The sequence below is a fragment of the Oculina patagonica genome, chromosome 12 (assembly GCF_052425735.1).
Source record: "Oculina patagonica isolate OP01 chromosome 12, crgOcupat, whole genome shotgun sequence".
Classification (NCBI taxonomy): domain Eukaryota; kingdom Metazoa; phylum Cnidaria; class Anthozoa; order Scleractinia; family Oculinidae; genus Oculina; species Oculina patagonica.
The window spans coordinates 18126133-18147763 of record NC_135769.1 but is presented as its reverse complement, the minus strand read 5'-3'; the positions used below and the strand labels follow the sequence as shown (position 1 = coordinate 18147763).

General features: G+C 42.1%; 4 protein-coding genes across 5 annotated transcripts in view; 3 read left to right on the top strand and 1 right to left on the bottom strand.

Moving 5' to 3' along the window:
* LOC144632401 (aconitate hydratase, mitochondrial-like) overlaps positions 1-21631 on the bottom strand; it is a 184885-nt gene that overhangs the window by 55263 nt on the left and 107991 nt on the right. The gene's annotated exons all lie outside the window — the stretch shown is intronic.
* On the top strand, positions 701-6480 carry LOC144633594 (uncharacterized). The gene is made up of 2 exons (XM_078492438.1): positions 701-1104; positions 5247-6480. The coding sequence occupies exons 1-2, from the start codon at positions 897-899 to the stop codon at positions 5615-5617; spliced, it is 579 nt and encodes a 192-aa protein (XP_078348564.1). The 5' UTR covers positions 701-896; the 3' UTR covers positions 5618-6480.
* LOC144632980 (uncharacterized) lies at positions 8031-11606 on the top strand. 2 transcript variants are annotated; one of them, XM_078491737.1, is made up of 3 exons: positions 8031-8279; positions 9462-9728; positions 10938-11606. In XM_078491737.1, the coding sequence occupies exons 1-2, from the start codon at positions 8090-8092 to the stop codon at positions 9725-9727; spliced, it is 456 nt and encodes a 151-aa protein (XP_078347863.1). In that variant the 5' UTR covers positions 8031-8089; the 3' UTR covers position 9728; positions 10938-11606. The 2 variants fall into 2 exon arrangements, with proteins under 2 accessions (XP_078347863.1, XP_078347862.1); XM_078491736.1 differs by having other exon boundaries at positions 9462-9719; positions 10938-11603.
* LOC144631969 (uncharacterized) lies at positions 13830-20291 on the top strand. Its single transcript, XM_078490558.1, has 4 exons — positions 13830-14356; positions 15647-15918; positions 18014-18307; positions 19004-20291. Exons 1-4 carry the CDS (start codon positions 13953-13955, stop codon positions 19468-19470), a joined length of 1437 nt encoding a protein of 478 aa, XP_078346684.1. The 5' UTR covers positions 13830-13952; the 3' UTR covers positions 19471-20291.

Sequence of the window (21631 nt, the reverse complement as noted above, 5' to 3'; positions counted from 1 at the left end):
GAGGAGGAATTTTTAAATTTAATTTTTAAAAACTCATAACACTGACGTTGTCTGCAAAAGGAGTCTCGATGGTAGGGAAGAAAAAAAATAACAAAAAAATTAAAACTTTATGTTGAAACCCACAAACTTTGTTCGCGCGTACTCAACTGGAAATCGTATATCGATATGGTGAAGATTTTATTTTTCCTCTTGCATATTTTGTTCATCACCACTCCTGATACAAATGATGGCTCCCTATAGAAAACAGAAGACTTCAGGGATGCGTCTTCCCCCACACCTCTCCTCCAACGTATACTGAATGGATACAAAAGGGGAACAAGGCGTGATCCAGTCTCCCTTACAGTAGTCTCCTTCGCAGCCGCTTCCCCCGTTGCGTGCGTCCCAAAAGCGGCTGCGAAGGAGACTACCCTCACAGAGGCGTTCTTTGCGCTCATCACGCATTCCTCCCAGCCGTCTGCGTAGGAGGCTGGGCGCGATCGTGACTGGGAATTGAATTAACTATGTTCTACTTCCGGTAATTAACACGGAAAAATTTATAGCCAAACAAATCTTGCTCATGCAATTAATTTATCGGGCAAAACAACCCAAGTGTTGCGATTGATTTAGATACAATGACGGTTCTTTAAAGTTCGTTAGACTTGAGAATTAGCGAATAGAAGTTAATTAAATTTACATAATTTCACCATTCTTGCATGATAATATGACGTCACAGGCGGCACCTGAGACGATCGTACGATGTATATGGTGCGTGCCAAAAGCACTGGCGGAATTGCGGTCACCATCGTCAAATTCCCTTTATGTGTCATCCAGGAAACTCGCGGCACTTCACCCCTGATCGACTGTAACTGCTCCTCGAAACATCACACTCTCAAAGTGACTTCGTTCTGTACACGAAAATGAAGTTGAAGTTTCCACTGCTCGGTTTATGCATAAATGCCTGTTTGCTGTTGGTTTTTGTCGGCAGATCTGACGGCGGAGTTGCCAACCTTTGCGAGCAAGGAAAATTTTTCGACAGATCGAAGCAGGAGTATCTTCCTTGCAGTGAATGCAAATCCGAAGTTCAGGATTGTTTTTCGTGTTGTCAATCGGAGACAGAAGTTCAAGGTATGATTATTTTTAAACTTTGCGTCCTGATTGGGATATTTTATTTTCATCCTCCCATAGGCCTCCTGTATTTAGCACATAAATTCTTGTTTAACTGTCCTGTAGACGGTCATAAACTATGTTAACGATATAAATTTGTGAGGATCCGGGATGTTGAATCATTGCTCTTATTTTAAACGGTTTGTCTGTAATGGAATTATCTCACCCAAATACTTGGAATGTTGTCTTTTTTTCTGCCCCCGAAAAAAACTAAACAAGGAAACTAGACATATTGTGCGAAGATGGGAATTTCTGAGAAATTCTCTGTAGGTGATTGTCGTTTACATTCCCAGTTCACGATCAAGATTAGGGAACAAGACATCGCTTTTTTTAAAATCAATGCTGTTTTGTGATTTCGTGATTTTATGCATAATAAAAATAACAACTCAACTAATTTGCATACACTGTCCTATCAGTCCCAGCGTAATCTAAGCTTAATCAGCTTGTTGATTTCTACTGGCCATCGAAAGCACATTTGGATAAATATAGTTGGAGCGCGATCTGAAAAAAAAAAAATATTTACAGTTGATGATCACGACGAAAATTTTTCAACGGAATCCATTTTCAAACAATAACAGCAACAGGTAGTAAATCACTGTGTAAACAAAGCATTTTGCTTTGCGCGCGTAGGAAAAGCAAAGAATATTTTTCATCGCTTTTCTAACAGCAGATAGGAATGGTATTCCTTTATATGTTCTTGAAAACAAATATACCTAATTTGACTCTGATAAGAAAATTATTCATGGTAGATTTTCGTGATAGAGTTTTGACGCGCACGCCTGTGTAAATTTCATTTACACGCAACGGTATGCCAAAGAACTAATAATACCGGAATACCGGTCACGCCAAACTGAAGCGCTCGCCAGTCGAGCACGTAGTAAGCCCATATTTATCCACATATTTTTAGCGGAGGAACAATAATGAATTTTGGTATGCCCGGGGGTATGGGACCTGGGGTATGAGAGCATTTTCATTAATTCAAGGTCACGAAGGTGTGAGCGCAGTGAGCCGTGAAAAGAATCACGCGAGGGAGCCGCGCGGGAAGGGTCTAAAAACATCCGCAGAGACGCCTGGACTGCCTGGAGACACCACTGTCTGTGCATGCAAAGAAAATGTATTCTTAAATTTCTTTTTTATATATATTTTATACAATGCCGATTTACAGTGGCAGATAAACGTGCGTATTAACATGTTATATAACAATGACTAAAAATAAAAAAATCATTGGAGCAAAATGCTCCCCGTCTCTGCTCCCCCCTATCCCGTCATGAGGTAGAATTAAAGGGCGCAGAGTCGAGACCCACCCTTACCGGTCCACCCGCCCAAAGGAGCTTCGACAGGAATAATTGTGCGAAAGCTTCATATAAGAGGTGAAAAGATCTTTTCCTTCCATGTGGGACGCATTTTCTTTGACGCGCACGAGGCATAGCTTCGTTTTGGTACTAAGCTTGTTTTCGTTCTAAAATGTCAAAATTGCTGTTCTCATTCATAACTCTGGCAGTCGGCTTGAACTCGTGAATTTATTGACATCTATTAGTTTGATGTCGGTTACATCTTGAATTTTCTCGAAAATTACCTAAATATGAATGCCATACATTTTTGCGGGCGTGTTTAAAACACGAAAGGCGAAATAGGCGAAATGGCGTAATGACGAAATACGAAATGGCGAAATGATATAAAAGATAAGAGCCAAATTAAGTTAAATGATCTTACCCGTTCCAGTGAAATCCACATCTGTTGCCTGTGTACAACGTAAGGACAAGGAAATATATATAAGAAAATAATAAGGGGCATACAAATAATTACAGTTGTTCTAAAGTGAGAAAAGCAAAGTCGCCGTTTATATACGAACAAAAATGATAAATTTCACTGAAGCACGTAAGGCGGCGTGCCTAAACGCTGCTGTCTAGCCTTGTTGGCGTCTTCGTTCCACGGCTGTAAGAGGGTCCTGAAGGGGGGGGGGGGTACCAAATCCCATTTCCCAGCCCAAATTTTGCCCAAATCCCATTTCCCAGCCTATTTTTTGTCTAAATCCCAGTCTCAGCAGTGAAATTCCCAGTGTGTGGAAAATCTGGTCTCAAGCGCATTATATCTGTGTTGTTTTTTATTGTCCTAAATGTAGTACACTTCCTTAAATTTTCCTTTCGGTGCCCTATATAGGGATTGAACCAGGTGCAGGAAGAGCGAGTCCAGAGTAACTTGGACTGAAATCTGTCTTCCCCCCCCCCCCCTTACAAAAAAGGGGGTGGGGAACCAAACCACATTCCACAGCACCTTTGGACACGCACGCGCACAGATGATAAATTCAATAATTTAGTATTTGTGGATTTTGTACCTATTCTTTTAATTACGGCTTTAGACAAAGGTTACAATATTTTGTCTTGCAGATCGCGCGCTTTAGTCGCATAAATGAATTTTTCATTTTAGCGAACTATTTTTACCCTAATGCACACATTACATGTAAGAAACGCCACACGTCTCTGTCGTTTTCATTGGTTTGTTTTTTAAAAGCATGCACATGCAAGCTATCCTGGACTTTCTTTTCGCACCTGGGTCGCAGAAGGGATAGTTCAAGGACTGGACTACCCAAAATCATGTTCTGCTAGTTATTATCGTTTGTCTTGTAGAGAATAACAGAAATGTTTTGTAGCTTTTTTGTAACTAAAGCTATCAAGTTTTTATCCCATACCTACCACTACCCTGGCTGACAACAACTTGCTGTCACTTCTTTTAAATATTCCATTTGTGCTGATCCTCAGTCATAGCTGTTCCGCTGAGTAACTTCATCACTTACACCAAAATTGATCAAGACTTGATAGACACTCTTGCAGTGCGGTCGTTTTGTTTCAGAGTTTTCAGCGTTTTAACTATTCAGTGCCGGACTTTAAGAACATTACATTATAGAGCGCAAAATATGCTGGTTTAGTCATGTACTGACACGCTTCCCATTCCCATTTTTTGTTTCTGAATCCCAGTCCCAGTAACCTAAATCCCATTTTCCCACTGAAAATATAAGCAAATCCCAGTCAAAATAGGCAAATCCCAGTTCCCATTTTACCCCTTCAGGACCCTCCTGTAAAACAGAAAACGAAGTTATAACTTCGATGTAAAAGGATAAGGACGTGAAAGTCCAATTCGAAAAAAGGTTAGATATTACATGGAAAAAGAAAAACTGCTCAGACGAATCCTTCTGTCATGCTCCTCCTGACGTGAGACAAACAAATCGTTTTCTTTCGATGCCAAAAAGTAAGCTTAATGGCCGCCTTTTTGATTAAAAATATCCTAGGCAAGGAGCTATTTGTTAACAAGGAGAGACTGGATTTATAATGTCCGTGACGGAGAATTAGTGATTGGAACGATTGGTTGTAGTTCGTTCCAGTATTAAAAACGTTAAAATTTGTGAGTATTACTTATTAAGCTTATGCTAAGTCCTCGTCGGGATTTATTTTCTTGTCGTTACAGTTTACACAGAATAATTCATGTAACAGATGCAGATTTCAGTGGAACGGTAATATCATTTAACTTAATTTGGCTCTTATCTTTCATGATCATTTCGCCATTTCGCCATTTCGCCTTTCCTATTTCGCCATTTCGTGTTTTAAACACGCCCCATTTTTGCGCCGCTTAACATGAGTTTAGTGGTTATATCTCATTCACATTTCAAGCAGTCTCATAAAGGCGGGACTTATTAACATAAAGTTCTTTTTCTGCCGCTTTACATGCGTTTTTTGAAAATATCTCTTTCACATTTCAAGCTGTGCAAAACTCTCTGCTCATCTCATAAATCTATGTTTTGGGGTGTTTTAAAATTTTTGTGTTATTATTAGGGATGTTTTTGAGGATAAAGTTTTTTCTCAAAGGTTTTGTAAAATGTAGAGAAATAGGAACTATTAAAGACTCAAAAATTAGAATTTGAAGTTAAAAATTAGTAGATGGACACCAAAACAGTCCCAGAAAAACATCGTTCCCCTGTGGCCATGGGTAGTTAGGAGCACTACCTATACATGACCAGCTAAAACCCCTTAAGGGTCCCCCTTAGTTTCTCTTGAGAATAACACAACTAAGTGACCAAATTATTTTTTCAACGTAATCTTTCTTAACAGGTGAAGGAGGCAATACAAAGAACGTGAGTACGTTGACCACTCATCCTCAAGCGGTAGACTCCCCCGGCGCGAAGAAAGAGAAACCCGTCCCCTCAAAAGATGAGACGTCTCTACCAAACATACTCGTAGTTTCCATTATTGGTGTGTTCATTGTCGCTTCTTTAGTGGTTCTCTTGCTTATCGTTATCAGAGCTTTTCTCGGACGCATTGTCGAGGCGCACGAGGACACCAGCGATTCTCAGCGGTCAGCGGTGGTAACGGAAGTCATGATGGTGGAGGTTAAACATGAGGCAACAGCCCAGACAAATGCTGGTGATATGACGACTGCAATCGATAATGCCACGAACAGTGCGCAGTCCATTCAAATATGACATTAATTTATTGTTAAGGCTAATTTTCACTGCGTAAACACAAGCACAGGCATAATGCAGACTACAGACTACAATTAGTTTTTAGCTTAAAGAAGCTACGTCACGGACAACACATCTTGAAAAACTGGCAAGTTTTTTTCAAGTTTATCGTTTGAAATCTGAACTAATTTTCGTCAGTCGAAACCATCCTTGGTTATTTTCGCATTTTTGCTACTCCTCTGTTGTTTTTCTACATTACAAAACTATTATTTTGAGGTTTTCTTCAATTTGGATGAAACCAGAAAAATGACTTAAAATCTCGTGACATTGCTCCTTTAACCGTTAGTTTATTACAGATAGAGTTAGTCTGGGGGTTGATATTAAGGTTAACGTTAATGTATGAGGTTTCCTTAGTATTTGTTTAGAATTGAGTTTTGTCTGCAGTCTGTTGTTTACACTTATCGTATTTGCAGCCTAAAGCATTGGCGTTTCTTCCTCTCGCAGGCACACGTGCAGTACACGTAATGATTATGGGAACGGGTCACGTGTCGGCGAGAGAGAACGCGTTTTCGCTGAGTCAATCGTTGACGCAATAAATTTCGCGCCAATTTGACTGACCAACAAGGAAACAACTGGGCACTAGGCTGACGGCTGTAGCTAGCTGGCACAAGGCAGCTAATTTTTAATGCGTGAAACTTGCGTAAATCGACGTTCCACGAGGAAGTCGTTTCATAAGATTGTTACTGGGACAGTTGTAGTTTTGTGGGTTTGTCGCTGCAGCAGTTGAAATTGCTGTTCTTGGGAAAATCTGTTTTCGTTTTTCATGATATCGCTTCTAACGAAAACTTCTGTCAGAGTAGGTTGGTCGAATCAGTGTGGCCAACATTCTCGGGGGGGGGGGGACCCCGGGCAAATTACGCCTGATGTTTCTCTTGGTTGCACCGTGTGCATGGGCTTTTACCAGACCCTTTGCTACTTCTGTCGCTGACCTTTGAAAGCGCCGCACGCTCGTTTGGAAGGTAAAAGTCGTTAGAGATTTCCAGTTCTTCTGAGTATACTTAAGGTTGCGAATACAGCCTCCTCTTATCGCTCACGTAGTATTCAGTTGCAGGCTAAGTATGCTAAGGGCGCTTTCCTTTTGTCAGAACTGGCCGGCCAGACCCGAGAACAGAATTCCGTTGTTAGCCAAATTTTTCCTGTCAAATCAGTCAATACATAAATATTATACATTTTCGTGGCGGATTTCAGTGGGAAAATCTCGTGGGAAAGGCCCATTTTACCTTCAAAATGGAAAACGCCCTGAGATACGGTTTTTTCTTCAGTATTTCAAAATTAATTGTGATTTATTACACTATTATATTGATTATTTATGAAAGGATAATTTATTTGATACATTGTAAAAAAAAAGAAAAAAAGAAAAAAATACGCCCCTTTTATAGTGAACCATATGCTGGATTGCCGGTGGAGAAAATTTTATGTGAAAAAAAAACTTTAAAAAATAAAGCTGAGTTACTACTTTCCTTGTAGCATTCGTTGGTTTAACAATTAACTTGTTCAGTGACAAAACCCCTTGTAAGCCGTATAAACGTTTTTGTAAAGTTACTTAGTGTCAGCTAAGTGCATTTTAAGAAGTGAGGAGTCGTTATATTACTGCGCGTGATCATAAGTTGAGAGCAGGCGCAAAAGAAGAGAGATCCATTGCGCTCACTTCGTTTTCATGCGCATGCACTCACTTTGCTCACGTTTGCTGAGCGTATTCTCCCCACCAATATTCCTATGAGGGGTATGAGGTGCCCAGGAGCCTCTGCAGAGGAGAGAGGCTGAAAGTAGGCTCGATTTCCAGCCCTTTTCGGGAAAATGAGCCCGCGCTCCACCCCTGCTGAAAGTCTCTTCTCGGGGAGGAACAAATACCGGACTCGTTGAGATTGTTAACAAGGTGTAGAGAAAAGAAATGAAAATGTCAAGCAAATTCGACAGGACGTCCTCCCCTTTCACTTCAATTCCTTTTGCTATACATATGCATTTTTCTCTCAGAATATGGCGGCCAACGAAGACACTGTTTGGGTTTTTGTGTCCCCGGAGAGAACAGTCTTTGGCAAAGCCGTTTTATGTTGTCACGCAACGTTTCTTGTGAAACAGTGCGCGAGGAACCCAAAAGGAAACTTAGTAATGCGCTCTCTAAACAAGGGTCAGGAATTCGAATATTCCGTCACGCCCAAGAGGAAGAAGAACAAGATGTTGCTTTATGTAGCTAGTATTGTTGTTGTTTGTGTCTAGTTAATTGTCATGTCGAGACTTTTGACATGTCAAGGTTTTCTGTGATTGGTTAACATAATTGATGTTGCGTTGTTCTCATAGACTAAATTAGCAACAGGGGACTCCCCGATAACTAATTTTTTGATACTACACCTACAACTTATAACACGAAGTCCACAGTTCACTAGCAGTAAAATTGCTGGCGCAACAAGTTTTTTTTTCCAGTGTTGTGAGAGTATGAATTCGTTATTGCGGACCCTCAGTTTATCAGCTATCATTTTCTTGTCATCAATTCAAAGAGGAGATCCACGACCACCTCCATGTAAAGATGGCAATAAGTTTTATGAAGAGAGCGTGTTCGACTACTTCAACTGTAGTATTTGCATAGAACAGTCCCACTACAGTAACTGCGACGTATGCTGTACAGGTGAGTTAAGATTTGTTTATCAACATATTTGAGTTTCCTCTGCAATATTATGGCGATTTTACGAGCCTACGATGATCCAAAGATACGAAAAGGAAATCTCCTTTTTATTTTGCAAATCAGCACATTGAAGACCTCTAGCGTTTAATTTTAGGTATGTGATCATAGTTCTTGTGGTGCCCGTTAGCAATAGAATTTAACCTTTTTTACGTGACATAATCCTAGCCCTAGCTAAAACCTTTACAGTAATTCGTTTTCTTCCAGGGTGTGATAATTTTTGGGGAAAAAATCAGACCAGTTCTTTATAAAATTTCTCGAAGGAATCACTGTTGACTAACTGAGTAATCGGATAGGTTTGGACAAATTAGAAGGGAAAATTACCTTAACGCGGCTGAATTCTAAACTTGTGCTTATCAAGCAGTTTCTAAATACATGTATCGTATGATTACACCCTAAAATGACCTCTAGATTGCGTCATGTCTCTGCTTATTTGACGATGGAGGATCTACGATTTCTCGAAATTTGATTCGAAAAATCGGGCCGGAGATGAAATTGCAGCGTGTGACTGTGCGAAGGGAAACGACTTTTGGCTCGAGTTATCTGGAGGTTACAATCGAGAAAACGAAGGTTAAAAACAAATCGGGATTCCAAGGCAACGCGCGTGAAATATTTGACAGTATAATTGGCTACTGAGGGCAGACGATCCTGTCGCACGCGAGTTGTTTCGAATCTACAGACAGTGAAAAGTCTCCCTTTTTCTTATTTTTGCTTTTCAAAATTTAGCTATACGAACGAGAAATTGGCCAAACGCATATGCCTTTGTCGATTGCGCTTACAATTTTGCCGAAACCATAAAAACATTCATTAGTTTTGCGATTTTACCCAATGTAGCATAATACGCCGCGCGCAAAAATATTTTAGGTCATTTCGCGCTTATTTTGGTCAGTTTTGGAAGAAAAATTGCGAGTTTTGCAGTCTATCGCGAATCTTACAAAATGAATTTATATTCAATTGGTGTACTTCGTTGCAAGTGGATGGATGTCTTTTTTTTTTATATAAATTGTGATTTTTGTGATGAAGCCGGAATAATAGTAAGGTTCAATCTGAGGTCAATACTTGGTTATTCCGGATGTCACAAAATCGAATCTAAACAAGGCTTGAATTTCTACTTTCTTTTTAAAACAGTTGCAGTAACTCCAACGACTCCATTGACTACCCTGATGACCACGCCTGTTTCAATTTTTGGATTCAAACTGCCGTCGAGTTCTGAAGCATCAGAAATCGTTGCAAGTGTTCCAAATGGAGTTTTTATGAAGGCGGAAGTATTGATCATCATAGCCTTTTTCATCGGATTCCTGACAATGTTCGGAATAGCTGTGTTTGCAGTGTTTACAGTCAAGTACTACAGGAAAAAGAGGAAGCAAAAGAAATTGGGGTCTTCAAGTGAGTGAAGTATCTCCTCCGTTTCAAGCTTACTGTGATAACTCTCTACAACTATCTAGCTTAGTCACTGTATTGAAAGTAAGAAAACAGCAAAACCACTTCAAAATGTTCTTTCTTCGAATCATTTTTGACAGTCTCGTGGAACGAGGCTGTCGTGCGCGGAAACTCGAGGCGAAGCGAGCTGCTCGCGTGCATCTGTCCCACGCGCGCATGAGTTTCACTCGCTCAAAAATCCACGAAGCCCCCTGAAAGTGCCGCCAGTTATGCTCGCCATCTACTTCCTAAAATCCCCAGGGAGGGTACTCGAGATTTCAAATGACGGGGATGATCGAATGGGGGCAAAAATCAAGACCTAAAAAAATCCCTAGGGCTTCCAACATAACCCAAAAAAATCCCTAGATCGAAAACTGACCCCTCAAAAATCAATAGCAAAACACGTTTGTTTGTACTTTATTCGCAGAACTATGCAGCCAAAGCACTACCACAAATCTTCAGATTGTTTTAAATACCCCAAAACATCCCTACTTCAATCAAAAAATACTCGCTAAATTTCCTTACCCCAAAAATCCCGGAATAAAAAATTTCGAACCCAAAAAAATCCTTCGATCATCCCCGTAACTTAAAATCCCGAGTACCCCCTCTGGGCTAAAATCGCAGTATTTATGAACCAAAAACCAAAAAAACATGGCATTTCTGTAGTGATACCAAGAGAGTTTCGTTGTTGATGCAATGAAAAAGTCCTTAATTAAAGGGGCAGCATCACTGGAATTCTTAGCTCTTCTTATACCCAGTTGTGGTGTTAATTAACTATGATAGAATTATGAGGGTGCACTCAGTGATCAGCAAAATAAACTTAAAACAACAAAGAAAGGCATAAATCCGTCTAAAAGGTGTGAATAAATGGAATTAACGGTTTACAAGTGATTTTTTTTCCAAGTAGGAACTGTCGAATTTGAAAACGTCTGCCAGACGTTTTCAAAGTTTTAGACCACTACTTCCATATCCGTCCGTAGCGAGCCAAACCAGCCAAGAGAGTACCAGCTTGTTAGTGGCTTCTGGTTAATACCAAGACCTTCATTGCATTTTCAATCAAGTAGCACTAAATTATGCGACACTGTCTCTTTAAACCGGGTTTGAGATCCCAGGGAAGCCATTCAAACTATAAAACCGAACAGTAGGAAAAACTGGGACAATCCCATTACTTTTTGTTGTTCTTAGGTGTCAATTTTGGAATGCAGGAGACTCAGCTTAGCCCATCATCACCTATGGTGATGGGTCTCACAGATGTTGTACCTGTACCTTTATGAACCAGGAAGAAGTAAAGGAAGAATTATGCCAGACCGCTCATCACTAGATGCTCCACAGGAAGACTTCTATAGTTCATTTTCTCGAACTTTAACCGAACCAAAGAGGTTAAAGAAATAAACAGAAATATAAATACATTAGAAAATGTCTTGCAGAAGTATATCAGGACTCATACGGAAGCCAAGGGTGCTTGACTGGCAGCAGGTTCTTTAGACGTATATAATTTATTTTAGCTTCTTTCTATGTACTCGTTTTGCGCGTTATTTGTACTCTACTTACCCGCAGTCGAGCGTTTTACTCAACATAATATTTTATCTCTCCGGTTTTTCACTTGTTAATAACATAACAAGATCGACTTATAGGAGGGGGCTTTATAATAATTCATATCAAGCTGCAAAAACGAATTAAGGTGGCTGGTAACGGTTTCTAGGACTTTCCAGCTCTTATACTTTGACGGGTCAGTACTATAAATCTTTATCAGTTGATGCTACAATAATGGTATGAAATTAATGCCCAATGATTGGTGAATATGTTGTGATTATAATCATGACGCCATGACCCCCATTTTTTATTATTGAACATTGATCAGCATGTTAAGTTGCACCTTTTTTCAAAGTTCAAAAAAATTCTACGAAGCGGTTTCAGAGCCACCTTAAATTTTCATATTTTTAAGGTGGCTCTGAAACCGCTTGGTAGCATTTTTTTAACTTTGCAAAAAGTAATAATCACAACATATTCACCAATCATTGGGCATTAATTTTATGCTATTATTGTAGCATCAACTGATAAAGATCTGTAGTACTGACCCGTCAAAGTATAAGAGCTGGAAAGTCCTAGAAACCACCAGCCACCTTTCGTTTTGCGCTTGTTCCCCTCCACTTGTTTGTTCATGAAAGTATAAGAGCTGGAATTTGCTGGAAACCGTTACCAGCCACCTTAAGGCTACCGTAGAAAATTGTGTCAATAGCTATCTAATACACAGAAGAAATAAGATAAATAAAACTCTTTGTAAAAACATGAGTAATTAATGCAGCAGTCCTCATTTCCTTTACTCAGTTACCAACCCTTCCGTTTATCGTATTCGTAGACTGTTCACCCGGGCTGTTCACGGGCTCTTTATTTCCAACGGTAAACAACGAGCGAAGCAAGACGTTGAGCGCGAAAGACGAGGAGTTGCATTGGGGCGGGGAGCGAGCCTCTCGTCCCCTCGCGCCTCCCGTTTTGCGCTGGCGTACAGTTTTCTCTCAATTCTTTTTCCACCTTCAACGGATCGAAGAAAAATACGATAAAATATAGGGATATGAACAGTTTGTCTCATTCCCCATATATTAAATTTCTTTTTACTCTAACTCCCGTTCTAGGTCACTCTTTCCATCAAGCCCTTATTCCACTGTTCTTAGCCCCCCCCCCCCCACCCCTTCCCCCCATTACAGCAACTGTGACGACTTCTCATGTTTTCTTCGGATTCCTTGGCTACTAACGTCCAATTATCTACAAGTGAATAGTGGAAAGCAGGAGCAAGAAGTCAGAAACGAAGGTGCCCTTCTCGATTTATGCCCTGCGGGACAAATGGATATTTGACGTGATTTCGCCAAAGGCGGCTCGCGGTATGCTTTGAGTCTGCCACAGGGTATCTAAATATCAAACAATAAACGGCAAACTGATCGGAAACAAATACTGACAAAAGTTCTGAAGGGGATGGGGGAGAGGAGAGAGAGTCAAGTGCTTTTAGCTGTAATCCCGTGTCGACTCCACCGCGGTCAAACGACAGAAATATGCAAAAAATACTAAAAAATTTACTTAGTTTTTTGGAGCTTTACTAAAAAAGTTCTACGTGTTTGAAGATAGCGATAAGCGGACTTGTCGGCGCCATTTGTCAAAGCCCTGGGGGGGGGGGGGGTACTCCCATAAATTTCGGATAGGGGTGTGCCGCCAAGGTTCTTAAACCCTGACCCTATTTAAGGATAAAGAAAGCGAAAATTGATACCCTTTTAAAGGCCCAAAACCGAAAAATGACACCCTATTCAAGGGGAGGAGAAGCGTTCCATGACGACCCAAATAACGGCTAACCGCGCACGGCAACACACAAATCTCTATAAAATCGCTTTACTAATAACTGAACAGTAAATTCAGTTTTAAAATACCTTTTTTGGTTTAGCCGGGCGTTTATTTTAGCTTATAGAATTTAGGTACCCTATCTAAGGATCACACCGGGAACTCATTGCCAAAAGGAGCAAAAATGATACCCTATTTAAGGACCGAGAACCTCAAAAACCATACCCTATCGGGCGGCACATACCTATATAGGCCACATATGGGAGTACCCCCCCCCCCCCGGGGTCAAAGCACCTTTGGTTCGGATGCGATACATTTAAAAAGTAAAAACACTGTTTTCCGGGGTTTTGTTCGTCTGCGACGCAGGCTAGTTTACCTGAGGAAATGGGATTATGCTTTCACTCGGCAACTATTTTTATCTATCCTTGCTCGTAATAACACTTTGGAAAGAAAACCTGCCTGAGACGTTTGACCGCGATGAAGGTGTCGACACTTATCCCTGTGCTGTTGACTTCATCACGACACTTGCAGTGTCGGCTCTACAGATGCTTTTGTCATTGAGATACAGAGTCCTATAGAGCAAACCCAATTCTCTCTACTAAAAACAAATTTCTTCATAAACAGAAATTTTGACACTCATTCCTGGGGATTTCTAACACTTTCTCTAGATAGAGTTTCGCTTCTATTTTACGTGGGTTTTGACCCCTGCCCTAGCGCATTAGGTTTCAAAAGACGTGTTGAAGTGAAAGGTGCTTTGTTTGACTTGAGGAAAACAAACCTGGCCTCCGCACAGTTCTGCTGTGTAGATTGTAAATTGCGGGCGAAGTGTTGCTAAAGCGATTCGTTTAGAAATCGGTTAGCGCACTTCAAAAGATGGCTGGTTCGGAAAAAGAAGGCTTTAGCGGGGTTGCCTTTGCTACAGGCATCAGTTTTATAGCCATCTTCGTTTCTGTAGCTTGCCTCGTCCACGTTTTCTTTCTCTCCTCGCCGTACGCACAGTGCAGCTGCCCTCAGAATGGAAAACCAGAGGAAGGACGCAATAGAACGGCAGATATGGCGAGGGTGACGATCAAAGCTGCAACAGAGGAGAAAACTATTGTAAAGACGCGAAAAGATGATAGCGGAACTGTTGAGCAAACGGCTGAGGAACGCAAAGTGAGAAAACGCAGGCAGTCAACACAGACTCAAGGACAAAACAACGGGAATACCGCTTTTGGAGGATATCTGCACAACGCCATTTTACGGCTACAACAGCAAATGATCGTGGTCGAGGGCAGGTAAGGTTTATAAGCACTCTTTGATAAAACTCGAGTCACAAAAACATTTGTTTCGCACGAAAAATGCATTTGAGTTCGCATTTCTATTGGTTTGTCAAATCACTCAACAATTTTGAGTGGCCTTTCCGGAAATGATTTATTTATGTGGTATTACTATAAAGAATGGTATACCTACATAGATAACCTTACATCTGCTCGGCCTGATTTTAATTAATCTCGGTTTAAAAAAATAAATTTCTCTACTCAGAGGGAGAGGGGACCTGAGGAGAAATAAAGTTCCCGAAAGAATGCGTGACGAGCCACTTGAAACAACCGTCACGTGGATCGTCACACAAAGCTTTTTTCGGGAGAAGCGTTGCGTGACGGTCCAATAACTGAAATAACGTTGCAGAGGAGACTAAAGGTGGATTTCCACTGACGCGTAATTTTTTACGTGCGTGAAAAAAAATAGACAATGTATGAACGACTTGCGTAAACGTTTACGCAAGTCGTTCATACATTGTGTCTAAATGTTTTCACGCACGTAAACGCACGTAAAAAAATTACGCGTCAGTGGAAATCCAGCATAAAGCCTGGTTTTCATATAGAAACGCTCCCGTTCTCCAGTTGTCCCCGTCCTCCCAGCGTCGGGGATTCGTCGGCTGTCGGCGTCTGGGCGTCGGGCGTGTCCCCGTCGTCTGGGACCCGACTTAGGCTCAAATTTAGTAATCAACGCAGTGGTTTTTCCACTGCCTAATATTTAGAGGCCGCTCTTTCCCGCCGCTCAATGTCTCGTGCACCATGCGTGCAAAGATTACATGCAAGCAGGGACGTTTTGCCGTTAGCCTTGTCTTCTTCACCTTTTCTATCACAATCAGAAAGGAATTTAACGATTCCTAAGTACTATTGACTCTGTTAAGAAAGATGGACGTAGTACAGGAGTCTGTGCGCTGCCCTGAACACATGCGTATGTCATATGTGTGTTGCTGAAGTTAGATTCAGCCTCCCCCCGGGGGGAACACATTTTAGTGGACAATACACTGAGAGAGGCTCCGCCCGAAATGGGTTCCTTTTTTCAAACTGTAGGTATATAAAGGGTTAGGGGTAGGGATCTCACAAGTTCAGTATACAAAAGGGTTTAAAGTTTGTCGGCGTTTGCAATCTGACTTATTAAATGTTTCTCGGTATAAACCATCCTTCCTTATTTTCTGTTTATTAATACTTATTTGCTGTCTTTCTACATAGAAAGCTATTATTTTGAAATGTCGTGACATAGCTCCTAAAATGGTCTCTCTCTAAATTTTCTTGCAGAACTCAATACTTGCAGGACACCTACACCAAGAAACAATCTCAGTTAGCACCGCGCGGTCCTCCGGGTAATCCAGGAATGTCAGGCAGAGATGGTAGTGATGGGAGGCCGGGAATGGATGGTCCGATGGGACACCCCGGCAGAGATGGACCCCAGGGGAAAGATGGCCATCCCGGAGCGGCAGGAGCCCCCGGACCCCCGGGTGTAAATGGTCTCCCTGGGCATCGGGGAGAGAGAGGTTTTAAAGGAGAGAGAGGCGAAGCTGGTCAAAAAGGTGCGTTGATCATCAGCTGATTTCTCATTGTATTGGTGTCAGATTCTTACGTAGTCAAGTGATGATAATATAGAAATAAAGCAGTCAGTAAGGAGAACATAAACATTCAAATCATTACATGTTGTCTTAACAGTGGAAGAAAAGAAAATTATTTATATCTCGTATTGAAACCTTCTTTAAACTCAGGTCGTAAAGAATTTCTGTCATTTGTTGAGTACTGTTCTTTAATAATATCGATGACCCGGTTGAGTATTTTAGCTTCTAGAATTGTTCAAAAACGATTTGATTGTGCTCCCCCTCCTGAAGAATAGGAATTGATTCAAGTAATAAATGTGACTAGTATATACTAAAACAGTATATTGCGTTGTTGGCGTGCCCTGATTGGCTACTCAAACTCCGGATATGCCTTGCTATTTACCTTCGAGAAACTCGCGCGCGAAAATTGTAATCGTTGACAGGAATAAACGAGTTAAAAAAATCATTCTGGTTGGATTATTTTATTTCACTGTTTTAGTATATACTTAAACAACTGTTCGCCTCAGTGCCAGTGGCCAGTGGTGGATATTTTCCTGAGCGGTGTGGTAACTACCCACCACTAGCCACCTCTACTTCGATGAATAGTTGTTAAATATACTCACTCATCCCTCTTCAAACCTCATATAGTGGCCGTGTCAGGGCTTAACTCTGTTAACTTTGACTTAAGTGTTTACTCAGTCGATCTTATCAGTTCATAGTCTCATTATCGGACCGTTGTTTGGGTCGTCATACAGGCCTTGCGTGACGACCAAAATAACAGCAACAGAGAAGCCTACGCTTAAAAGTACCAGAGAGATTGCTAAAGGATTGCTAATAATGCAGACTTTAAGGTTCTTAACTGTCATTGTCAGAGAAAACCAGGCATGCCAATGGGGGTCACCGATTGACCTAAATCACATAAACCTATCAATTAACATGGTGGCCTCCTTTCCTCAAGCCTCTAGTAAACCCTTCTTTCTGCACTAAATTTTGTTCTAATTCTGGTGCCAAGGGGAAAACGGTGGTTTATTTTTTTCTCTCCATTTGCTTTACATCCTCTCCCTTAAATATATTTTTAATGAGTGGTCCCCCTTTTGTCTTCCGCTGGGAGCTTGGTGCTCGGGGGGGGGGGGGGGGCCGGCGGAGGGGGCTCTTGTCGCCCTCGGGGGTTGTCTGGTTTTTTGGTCCTGGGGGGGGGGGGGGTCCCGCCCGCCTTTTCATTCTCGGGGGGGACGTCGGGGCTCCACTCCTTTTTCTTTTTCTTCGCTTCTTGGAGGCTTTTTTGCCGCGGCCTCGCCATCCTTGGCTGGGTCTGTGGGGGCTTCCTTCTTTCTTCCGGGGTGCGGGGCTTCCGTTTTGTCGTCGGCTGCTCTTTTTCTCTTTTCTGGTCGGGGTGCTTCTGCTGTCAGGGGGCGTTTCTACCCTTTTATATTTGCCTTTCTTTGGAATGTCTCTCTCTGTCTCTAATTGTGTCGGGACGGGCGGGCTAACGTGGAGGCTGCCTTTTCTTTTTTTGATTAAAGGGTATGGACTGTTATAAATGGCTTTTAATAAAAATAAACCGCACTTTTGAAAAATTAATTGAATCCCCGAAATCTCTTGGCAAGGCACAAGCTACCTACCTAGTTTAAAAATATGGTAATACAGTTAACTGAAAAGTTGTTTCTATCAATAACATTAATTTACCTTGAGAAATTGCACGAATGCAGGAGATTGTTTCCTTACCTGAATGTGGCCGTTTTATGAGGATTTTGGCACTTATGTGCAAAAACTAGGGGGTGGTCTCTCAGGTTTGAAAGGCTGAAAATTATTTAATGCCACCAATCGTAATCATATCTGATAGGTTTTAATGCTGAAAATATTAGGTCTCGGCTGACCCCCATCTTTGGCATTGCCTGGTTTTCTCTGACAATGACAGTTAATGCAAGAGTTTGTCGTGTTGCGTGACTCTCGTATGACGCACTGATTCAAATGTCACGCTATTTAAGCATTTGACCGTCAATATCTTGACACAAGCGGGCCTCAGAAATTCGCTTGTCCATCGTTAAACATAATGTATATTTTCTGTGCCCTTCTTCAGGTGATCGTGGTTTATCGGGGCTGAAGGGAAGCAGAGGAGCTGCCGGAATACCGGGGGAAAACGGGGAGCCAGGAATCACCGGTAGGGCGGGAATAAAGGGGGACAAAGGAGAGGCTGGCGAGGCTACTTGCTATGTCACGGAGAGGGGCCGGCGTGTTGAGAAATCTTGCTTCGAGGCTGCGTCGAACCAGCAAACCGACAGAGATCAATCCGGAGACGGTGGGGGAGGACTCACCTATATCCGATGGGGGAGAACCACATGCCCCGTGGGAGGTGCTACGATAGTTTATTCAGGTAATTAAAAGACGGTATGACGTCCCTTCCGATTAATTCGTTTTAATTTTCCATTCAACTTGGAAGTGATTTGTTGCATTGCAAGTTAAAAAGCGCTATTGCGTAAATTAGCTCCCGTGTTGCAAGTTGCAACAACATGTTGCGAGAATTAAACACGAGTTTCTTTTTGTACCCCCTCCTCCTCCCCCTTTGCGTTCGCGCTCCCTAAATCCACTGACGCGATTTCCATTTCGTTTCCGCTTTCGACATGGGAGGCGCGGTGGCCTACTGGCTATTATGGACTCCGGATCGAACGGTCCGGGTAATAGCCCTGGCCGGGGTCACTGTGTTGTGTTCTTGGGCAAGACACTTTACTCTCATAGTGCCTCTCTCCACCCAGGTGTATTAACGGATACTGGAGAATGTCCTTCTGGTGGTAACCCTGCGAAGGACTAGCATCACTTCCATCCTTCCATGGGGGAGTAGAAATACTCCTTGCCGCTTCATGGTACTGCAACCGGGATAAGCTCTGGCCTGATGGGCTACTAGCTAGGCTCGAACGCAGACTTAAACTCCTGCTCTCGACGATCTGATGAGAAAATAGAACTTTTGTGTGTAGACGACTACCTTTAGGTAGACAGCGTTCCTTGCCAGCATCAGGACTCACTGACTCTTAAAACGGAATATAACTGTCTTTCTTTTTATTCGGTCCATCAGGTCAAGCTGCGGGCACACAGCACGAGAAAGCCCGTACAGGTGGATCCCCTTTCATGTGTGTCCCTAACCAGCCCTGGTACTTTGGCCAGGTGGATCCGAGTACTCCGCTGGGCAACGTGTCGCAGGCGAACCGCGATGCTCTGATGCAGGACCAGACACGAAGCACGCTACACGGTACCTACTTCTACTTGTCTTGCGTGCTGTGTCTGGTCAGGAAACGCAGTGTGCAAATCATGTTGCCGGCGCGTAAGGAGTGCTACCGGGGATGGCACCGGGAATATGACGGCTACTTGGCGGTACAATCCAACCGGAAGGACCACAAGGATGTCATCTGCATCGACCGGGAGTCCAGGGGACTCCTTCAAGATGCCACGTATGTCCGAGGGCTTTTTGCCAGCTGCGAGACATTCTCCTGCCCACCGTATGTTGAAACCGAGAGACTTCCTTGTGTGGTTTGCACCATTTGAGGTGCAACTCACTGTCGTGGACAAATGGGGTGGTTTTACTTGTAAATGTGGGCTGAATTGTTTATTATTGGTCATTATAACTCATTTCATTATGGACTTTCGTCACTGTCTTTGCGGTTTTTTTCTCAGAGGTTCAACTGTACTTATAGAGAAAACAACAAACAAATGTACCAATAAGAGAAATTTTTTCTGATTACTGACCTTTTTGGCCTTTTTTAATTTTATAGCTCTTAAACTAGCCTGTTCTAGGCGATCGGTTAGTTGGGGAGCGCGAAAAACGGCGAGCGAGAAAATGGGGAGGGGAGGGGGGGGGGGGGCGGGGAGGAGAACGGGCGAGGGAAACTCTCCCCATTTTTTCGCTGGCCGTTCCTCGCGCCGCTTCCCAACTAACCGAACGCCTGGAACAGGCTACTCTTAAACTCAATGACTTATCCTCTCCTTTAATTGTTTGTGCCAACTCCCCGAATAAAATTCAATTTAAGATATCCGATTCCCACACTACGCGGATTATTTGGGTCGGTAGCAGCTCTCGTAAGGTCTTACTTGAATCGCTCTCTACCCCATCAGGAGAACAGAAGAAAAAACAACAGGAACAATGTCCCCAGTAGCCCAGAAACAATAGCAACTGCTACACTAGAGGACCAGACGGCAGTAGAAATACAAGCTTATGAGAGCTGCTACACAACTAGATTATTTGCATTCTACCAAAAAGTTATTTTATGATGAGCCACATGTTACTGGTTAAGTGTAATGCGGGTTTGGAGAAAGATATTTGTTCCATGACAGAGGAAAGTATATTAAACAAGTTCATAAAAAGAAAACTATCATTTGAAGGGTATGTCACTGTTCGGCTAGCAGCTTTCGCAAAGTTTACATGAAAGTCTCGATACCCTTCATGAAGACAATAGAACGAACAAAACGATCAATGCCCGTAGCCCCCAAAACTAGGGCTTTCCACAAGTTGCTCGAGATTTCCCAAAAATTGCCCGTAATTTCTCAAAAAGTTGCTCAAAAGTTGCTCCAAAAATCCAAAAAGTTGCTTCTGATAATAAAGTGCTCGAAGTTGCTCTAAAAACTCCAAAACGCTCTTCTATCAAGAGATTTCTCTAATATATGTTCATTTCCTTTTTAGGGTAGATTTCTAGGCAGTTTTATGCATTTTACAGCAGGTATCTAAATAAATATTAAGGGGAAAATTTTAAATACAGGATTTCCTAACTGAGAAAATCGGAAGAATCAATGACGTCATGTTTGAACGAGTGAAATGGCGGAATGAGCTTTGAACGTCTCGATGTCCTCGAAATCCGGCACCGTATCTTCGGAAACGTCGTATTGCCTTTGAACAACACTCGGATAAACTCGGAGATCTTCGGTATGGAAATTACTCAAAATCACTTGCTCTGGGAATTGCTCGAAGGGGAAAAGTTGCTCGCAACACGAAAAGTGCCAAAATTGCCGAGCAACTTGTGGAAAGCCCTACCCAAAACAATAGCAGCTGCTACACTGGAGGACCAGTAGAATTACAAGCTTACGAAAGCTGCTATAATTTTGCTTGCTGTAAAATACAAATGTCTTTTTGCTTGTTTTGTATACATGCCATTTCTAATGTTGTCCAAATCGGTATCGTTTCAGGTTTTGCCAACGGAAATTAGAACGAAAGGGTATCGAAACTCGAAAATAAAATGTAACAAAAAAGGTGTTTCCAAGTTTCAAAACATGGATAAAAACTGTCTTGTTGAATGTAGCTGTCGGTTTTAGTTCCTGAAATGCGCGCATGCTACGCTCGACCGGAATCAACGTTAGCTACTAAAGACTACTCGCAGTCTATAGAGGCTCAGGAGGAATCCAACACGCCAAAAATAATTAGCTTGTTTTAATTTCGGTTAGATGGGGAGGAGACTTCTCAGTTTATTTAACCTACCCAACGGAAACTCATAGCAATCCACTTGACTGCAAGATGGACTCTACGGAGGAAAAAAGAGAATCACGAAGAAAAGGAGAAAGGGGCCCATTAGGGGGGTTCCGAGTATCCCGTATCCCTTTAATTTTTGGCCTAAATATCTCGTTTCCCATTAATTCCCATTAGTTCGATATCCCACAATCCCGTAATATCCCATATCCCTATAATTTTTCCCTGAAATATCCCGTATCCCTATAATTT

Coding starts and splice junctions, on each gene's coding strand:
- LOC144632980 (XM_078491736.1), top strand. CDS start 8,090: ATGAATTCGTTATTGCGGACCCTCAGTTTATCAGCTATCATTTTCTTG. Junction 8,280..9,461: donor CTGCGACGTATGCTGTACAG/GTGAGTTAAGAT, acceptor TTTTTAAAACAG/TTGCAGTAACTCCAACGACT. Junction 9,720..10,937: donor AAAGAAATTGGGGTCTTCAA/GTGAGTGAAGTA, acceptor TGTTGTTCTTAG/GTGTCAATTTTGGAATGCAG.
- LOC144633594 (XM_078492438.1), top strand. CDS start 897: ATGAAGTTGAAGTTTCCACTGCTCGGTTTATGCATAAATGCCTGTTTG. Junction 1,105..5,246: donor ATCGGAGACAGAAGTTCAAG/GTATGATTATTT, acceptor CTTTCTTAACAG/GTGAAGGAGGCAATACAAAG.
- LOC144631969 (XM_078490558.1), top strand. CDS start 13,953: ATGGCTGGTTCGGAAAAAGAAGGCTTTAGCGGGGTTGCCTTTGCTACA. Junction 14,357..15,646: donor ATGATCGTGGTCGAGGGCAG/GTAAGGTTTATA, acceptor ATTTTCTTGCAG/AACTCAATACTTGCAGGACA. Junction 15,919..18,013: donor AGGCGAAGCTGGTCAAAAAG/GTGCGTTGATCA, acceptor GCCCTTCTTCAG/GTGATCGTGGTTTATCGGGG.